The sequence below is a fragment of the Rhagoletis zephyria genome, unplaced genomic scaffold, assembly GCF_001687245.7.
Source record: "Rhagoletis zephyria isolate East Lansing unplaced genomic scaffold, Rhagoletis_zephyria_1.1 Rzeph_scaffold_05876, whole genome shotgun sequence".
NCBI classification, from domain to species: domain Eukaryota; kingdom Metazoa; phylum Arthropoda; class Insecta; order Diptera; family Tephritidae; genus Rhagoletis; species Rhagoletis zephyria.
Genome location: NW_016162959.1, coordinates 1 through 7,785, shown reverse-complemented (window position 1 = coordinate 7,785; position 7,785 = coordinate 1). Strand labels below are relative to the sequence as shown.

The 7,785-nt window shown below is 36.0% G+C and overlaps 1 protein-coding gene across 1 annotated transcript; it reads left to right on the top strand.

Annotated features, from left to right (window-relative positions):
- Positions 1-556: 556 nt before the first annotated feature.
- LOC108372568 (teneurin-3-like) lies at positions 557-7,782 on the top strand (the record flags this gene model as incomplete). The annotated part of the gene is made up of 7 exons (XM_017628294.1): positions 557-688; positions 2,102-2,240; positions 2,818-2,976; positions 3,204-3,395; positions 6,383-6,443; positions 6,568-6,698; positions 6,818-7,782. Coding segments are annotated over exons 1-7 (1,779 nt in total), but the record flags the coding sequence as incomplete, so codon positions are not given.
- Positions 7,783-7,785: the final 3 nt, after the last annotated feature.

The window sequence follows — 7,785 nt, the reverse complement described above, 5'->3', positions numbered from 1 at the left end:
GTTACTAGGGGTCAATGAACATTGAAACAAACAATTTTCTTCTCGAGACAAAAACATTTCTAAATCTTACTTTACATGCTGAAGTTATGACGAATAATTAAAAAAAAAAAATATTAAAGAAAATATATATAACTTTTTTTTTGAAATCGCCATGCAAAAATATTTCAGACTCAGTGGCCTGCGGCGAACTTTTTGTGTCTGGTACGATCTAATGTACAGGCATACACATTTATTCACGTGTGCCAAATAAATGCACTGACAACAAACTATGTACGCTTTTTTTAATATCACGCGTTTGCTTGGCTTTCATATTTTATTTTGTTTATTTTTTACTAGCGCCCATATTTATATACTTTTACTTTTTTGCATTCACCGGCTTCACTATTGGATCTGTGCCAAAAGAAAGTGCAATTTCTTTGATGAGCGTTTTATATGACAAAAAAAAAAAAACACAAAACAATTAAAAACGTGTTTGGCAAAGTTTAATTGAGTATCTTTCGATTGCATAATTACTAAGATTACATGTAAACAAGAAGCTAAATAACAACACAAAAATATGTCTTGCAATTGGCTTATTTATTTGGCCTACTTTACGCTGGCACCAACATTACTGCCAGCTATTTCATACCATAAACGTAACTACGATTTGAGATATGCTAACTCGGATATGCCGGAATGGAAACAAAGGGTGAGTTTTAGTCAGCTATTTTATATATGAACTTAGGCCCAGATATTTCAATTTACTTCGCTAAAAAATAAATTAAAAATACTTCCACTTTTTCACTTTTAATATACGGCCGTTCCATATTGAATGCAATAAAAACTAGTGATTTTCTGCACCAAGCTAACTTACAGTAGCAGTTATTTAATATTTATTATTTTTATGAAATTTAAGCTAGTTATTTTAGAAAAACTATATAAGTCCGAATTTCAGACTTTGCGTGTTAAAAAATTAGGAAAATTCGAAAAAGTTTCATCAAAATTTCGTTTTTTTTTTTAGAAAAATGTCTACACCTTTTCCAACAGTATTTAGGAAAAACGCAAATGTATTTCAGAAAAGCTCAAATGTATTTCAGAAAAGGCCAAATGACTTTCAGAAAAGCTCAAATGTATTTCAGAAATGGCCAAATTTATTTTAGAAAAAGCCAAATGAAATTCAGAAAAACACAATTGTATTTCAGGAAAATTCAAATGATTTTCAGAAACATGCGAATGTATTTCCGAAAAGGGCAAATGTATTTCAGAAAAGCACAAATGCATTTCACAAAAATATTTTTAGAATACAGTTATGCTTTTCTGAAATAAATTTGCCCTTTTAGGAAATACATTTGCGTTTTTTTGAAAATCATTTGAACTTTTCTGAAATACAATTGTGTTTTTCTGAATTTCATTTGGCTTTTTCTGAAATACATTTGGCCTTTTCTGAAATACATTTGAGCTTTTCTGAAATATGTTTGGCCTCTTCTGAAATACATTTGAGGTTTTCTGAAATACATTTAAGTTTTTTCTGAAATACATGATGATTAAGTATAAAAACTAAATAAAAAGCTGTTAAGTATTTTCTTCTTAGGAGCAAAGCTTTCTAACTAAAGGCAACGAAAAATAAAAATTTTAATTTTTATAAATAATATTATTTATTAAAATTGAGAATAAATTGGATAATTTGAGTGCAAAAAGTGGAAAACAAATAAGATAATAAAAAATTGTTTTCCAAACAAAATTCTGGATTTAAACCTGCAACCTTCGGATCGCTAGGCTAGCACGTAGACATTTTCCAAAGCTCTCTTCAACTTTTGTTTTCGTTTGACAACTGTGTTGTAATATTTCATTAAACTTATTTATTTAATTTAACAGTTGACACCTTTAAAAAAAAAGTAGCCTATTTTTCAATCCAGGTCATAAGGTGTTTGCAAAATTTCATGGAAAACCGTCCAAAGCAATCCTAACACACAAACATACATGCATATGTATGTGTATCAAATACTCAGAGCAATTAAATTTATTTTATGATGCAATTGTTATTCCTAATTACATTCCAATTGCTACATAAGCAAATTATTAACTATTTATACTACACTGCAATATTTCTTATTATTTTCAGGCTTGTCAAAAATCTCAAAGAGAGAAAATTAATTTACATTACATTTGCGATGAAAAGGGTAATGTCAAATGTCTGCCCGGCTGGCAAGGCGACCTGTGTCAAGTGCCGCTGTGTCGCAAAGGATGCGATCCAATGAATGGTAAGACAAAATCAATAGTTTAGGAAATTAAATCAAGAAATAATAAATTATATAAGGGCATGGATACAGATAATAATATATATTAATGTCTTGGATTCAAGAAAATTCGATAAGGATCTCTCATTCGACAAATTAAAGTCACTCATACGCTCTGTCATTCAACCAATTTTTCTTCTTGTATCCACATAAGTTACAGTGATTTAACTAAGCTGGCATTAAATATAAAGCAAAAATTTATATGAATGCAAAATTAAAAAAATAACTGAGAACTTTATTTATTTCCATAAAATATCACTATCAGTGCTGATCACAAACTTTTCACACACCCCAAAAGCTATTCAATTGTAAATAGATAATTCATTTTCAAAGCTTTGCCTGCATCATTTTTATCGATTTTAACACTTTTCATTGTTACCTACACTCATAAATGACAACACATTTGGCTGCTATGCCCAGACCAATTAATAAAAGCAAATTCAACAGCAGACTTCTTTAAGCTGATCACAAAAAAAAAAAATACCTATGCACTTGTCGGAATATTTGCAAACACAAACTAAATGATTTATTCTTCTGACAGGCTACTGCCAACGTCCGGACGAGTGTCGCTGTCGCATCGGTTACACAGGCGATTTCTGTGAACGTTGCATACCACTGCCGGGCTGCCAACATGGCTATTGCAATAAACCGTTCGAATGTATCTGCAAGCCAGGCTGGGATGGGCTATTTTGTACCGAACGTAAGTGAATCTGAATATATGTACGTGTGTGCGTACATACGTATACGAGTATACGTTAAGAAGATATTTCATATTTAAGCAAAATTTCGTAGGCCTTAACCATATTTTTCATTCACATATACATACATTTCATACATACATGCACATACACCTATCAATAGGCAAAAAAGTATAGCCACTTGCGTGTTCCAAAATCAATTTCATTTTTAACTTTGCTTTGTTTTTAGCAACCTGCCGTTCGGGCTGCCACAATACACGCGGCTATTGTGAGGCCCCTGGTGAGTGTCGTTGTCGCCTAGGTTGGGCTGGGCGCAATTGCAGTGACTGTGCCGTACTGCCCGGCTGTCAACATGGTACATGTCAAAAGCCACTCGAATGCAATTGCTTGCCCGGCTATACAGGGCTACTGTGCCAAACAGGTGACTATACATAAATACTACACGCATATGTATGTATGTATGTAGTAGAGGGTGTGCGGTGAGAGTGTGTGTGGCTTAAGTGGGAATTAATTGAAAAATTCCGTAAATTCAAAAAAGGAAATATTTTGTTGTAACGCACGCACTTGTATACTTGCACATACATATATTCAAGCGTACGAATGGCTCGAAATTCAGTGTGTGCTTGCGATTTTATGTTAAGCACAAAATTTTAGTTTCTAGGCTTTAGCCTGAAATCAATAGTTTTTGAATGCACCCTTTTTTTGGTAGACAATATAAAAATTTAACGATATTTATATACAGATATTTCGGAAAGTATCTCCAAGCTCTTTTTTTAGTGAAAGTTTTAAAAAGTACGCAAATTTCGCCAAGCTGATCGGTTACAACTAAACTTTGTCGTGTTGTTTTGAAATTTTTTATTTGTCATACATTGCTCCTATTTAAAATTGATTCAAGCACCCTGAAGCAGATTTTATCCTCACAGCTCATCTCCAGAAGGGACCTCCACACCTGCTTTTCTAATACTGCTAACTAAATTCAGGGCAGAATATGCGCCAAAATCCCTACTGCTGCTATAGCAAGAAGTAATGGGCAGAAGCATCTTCGAATTAGTAGGAATTCATCCGGCCAGCGAAAAGCATACCGATGCAACAATCTTACAACCTTTCCGTGCCTAAAATCTTCCTTGAAAGATCAAATGTCCAAAATGACCAAATGTCTAGGGCAGGAAAGATTGAGGTTCCACGAAGAAAAGATATCCACCCTGTATTATGGAGCATCCATCGCAGTAAACGAACTGCTCTCTCTTTTTAGTGAAAAGGGCTTCGGTTTTCCAATTTTGATCCTAATCAGAGGTGGATTCGAAGGCACCACCACTAGCCTCCTATAGAAATCGCTGAATATATTCGTCAAAATAATTTCAATATCGGCTCCAAGGAGACTATTATCTTTAATTTCGCCAGAAGAGGGACAATGTAAAACCTCGACTGAAGAAGTCAAAAATAGGGGATGGCAAGCGGTCTTATTCAAAAAACCATTGCTTCTATATGGAATTGGCAGGGAAGAAGTGGGGCATAAAATTTAAATTCTCAAGTTGGATGGGTATTATTAGCTTATTGGGCTTATATCTTCCGCAAAATTTCACACCCAACTGCAAGACCTTTTACCCAAATAGACGCCTTTTTAGCTGAGTTGTATGCCATTAAAATACATTGTATATCTGAGGCAAAATGTAGAGAAAGCGGGACGACCAACAAATATAGCCACTTGACAATTTAATTTGATGCAGGGAAGTCTCAATATTACTAGATAAATACAGGAGTTAACTGATAGGCTAAAAACCTCGTCCATGAAATATCAACAAGGATAAAAAAACAGTTATTCAATGCATTGTTAAAGGCTCCTCTGTTGGTAGAGTATTGAAGTACTGGTGACACCTGGAAGTGATTTCCTCTTACCAGTACAGGTAGTGTCAAGAGGGATAAGCTAAGCATATTATCTTTTACAGTGAAGAACTTAGTAGGCCCAGATCAAAGAAGACTTGTAGCTATATGCTCTGCCCCCTTCTCTAAACAATAATCGAATCTGATCTGACCAATCTAATATCAGTTGCCGCTTTTGTTCGTGTCTAGTGACGATATATAAACTTGGTATCTTAGTTTGGCTAACAACCGTAATATCTTCTTACGCTTAGAAAACGTAGCGAGTCCACTACGAAATAGCTTCTTTCGAGCAGAAACGCCGCTATCTTCAGTGACACTTGTAGTCAAGGGCCACTTGCCTCCAGTAAAATTGCCTATTTATAGCATTTAGTAAAATAACCATCGAACCTTCTCACTGACATCTGCGATAGTAGTGGTAGTGGCAATAGGACTTCTACGATTATCTATTTCATTTCAATTGCTTTTAAAATACATACTTACATAGCATAAGTTGTCAATCGATGTTCTTATGATGTAATTTTTGTATGGATGAAAAGCTTTGGTTCTGTTTTTGGGTTTTATTTACTTGAAGTCTTAATTTGTTTCCACTAAGTCCAGGAAATCATATCGGCCAGATTTGATGAACTTACGGAAACGAGCGCTAAATGCTGTTGTGTTTGCCCAGTTGGTGTCGGAAGAGGTCGAGGAAATTGCGCCTAAATTCATGCTGCGCGAACACCATTAATTTCAACATTTCGAAATACATACATACATATGTATCTAAAATTATTAAAATTAAAAAAATCATAAAATTTCAAAAATTACAAAATAGCTGCGACAGATATTTTACATGCTTCCATTTTTTTTAGATTCGTTTGCACACTAGACTGATTTAAAAAAGCGGTTTTCCGAAATTTATGAGCGATGCGTCCAAATATTTGAAAAAATTAAGAAAAACCCAGTTAGTGGAAATTTTAGAGAAATCGGTGATCGTTTAGGGATTGCTCAAAGCGATTTTTAATTTTCACCAAATCGCGCACCTGAAATATATCTTCGTCAAAAATATCGCCTATTTTCCAGCTATATGTCTGGAATTTTACACATACCATTTGTAATGACCATAAAATCGACTAATATAAAATTTAATTACAAAAATTTTTATGACATACATAAATTTAAATGTTCATTAAACAAATTTAAAAAAATTATCGCTCTTATATAGCACGATGTTTTTAGATCGGTTTTCGGACGAACGAAATTTTAAATCGTTTTTCGTTCGTTTCCGTATACGAAATCGGCATTGTTTTTTGAGCGTTATTTAATGAGTAAACGAACGAAAGTTTTAGTAGTTTCCTATTCCTTTCCGGGTACGGAAAATTTTGCGAGACAACACTGTCGACAAAGCTTACGTTTCTCTGCTGGCTGGGCGTGTATATGTAAGCGGTTGAGTATGTTTATGGGCGTGTGTATGTGAGCTTGTTCGTTTCTTGCTGTTATTGTTTTTGTTCATTTCATTGTTTTTTGATTGTTTTCATTACACTTGTTTAGCTATTTGTGCAACGGGCTGTCACAAACAGCGTGGCTACTGTGCCAAACCCGGAGAATGTCGGTGAGTTTGCTGTGTTGAAAATGGCTTCAAAAACAAAACTTATTGAATTGCTGTTATATCACCGCTCTCATTGCCAGCATTTATATGTACGCTGCTTGTTGTTTCTTTTATTTTTGTTTTGCAGCTGCAGAGTCGGTTGGACGGGCGCGAATTGTGACCAATGCTTCCCCTATCCAGGTTGTGTGAATGGCGATTGTGAACGGCCGTGGGAATGTAATTGTAAACCAGGCTGGGGTGGGATGCTGTGCGATGAACGTGAGTAGACGTAGAAGTGTTAAAGCAGCAACTATAATTTACTCTACACACTGGCGAAAACATGAAAATATCTACTTTTTATTTTCATATATTTTTCATACTTTTAAACACATTCACAGAGCTGACGTACTGCGATGAACATCCGGATACGTGCGCGAATGGCGGACGTTGCATATCATTCACCAAGAATGATGGCAGCTATCGCTGCGAATGCAAACAAGGATATTTGGGTAAAAATTGCGAGATTTTGGATGAGTTCATGTTGACCTCAACGGCAGCGCCGCGCATCACACCGCCACCAATGCCCAGTTGGGACGATGAAACGCAAAATAATGACAATGACGATGGCGATGACGATGACAATGACGATGAGGATGATGGCGATGTTGACGATTTTGATGCCAGCAGTGATTACCAGCTGGGGAATTTAGTGGAGCAGGAAAATAATGAGACAATAACTGCAACGAAATTAAAAAATGCAACAGCAACTCCCTCGGCGAATGATAGGAATGCTGCAGCTGCCAATGCGCCATCAACAAACTCAACACCAGTTCAGACACAATTCAATAGAGAAGTGGCATCAACCCAGGCCACCGTTAATAAGTTGGCGATTTTAAATCACACCAAATCCTCATTGGCCAACGTTTCTAATAAAAAAATGTCACCAGCAACTGCGGCACAAGCTGACCCAGCACACTTGCCATTGACAGGAAATGCGTCTGACGCGAATGCAGCAACAACGACAGCAACAAAAACAATAACGGCTAGCACTCATTTACATTTAATTAATACAACCGGAGTTGCTTTAAAGTCACATGCTGCCTCGTCGGTGCCCAGCCGAGAGGCAGACGAGAGTAGCAACACAAAAGACACATATTTACTCTATGGTCATCCGCACGCCAGCATCTCCTCCTCCTCCTCCCCAGCCACACCAGTGGCCATTTCAAGTCCCATACCAATACCGTTGCATTTTCTCGAGCCAGCCATTCAAAATAAACTCATTCATAAAGTCAATTCAAATCTAGCAGCTCCTTCCGTTAATAATGCAGCCGATGAGGATGGCAACGGTGATGAATATGAGGAGGGC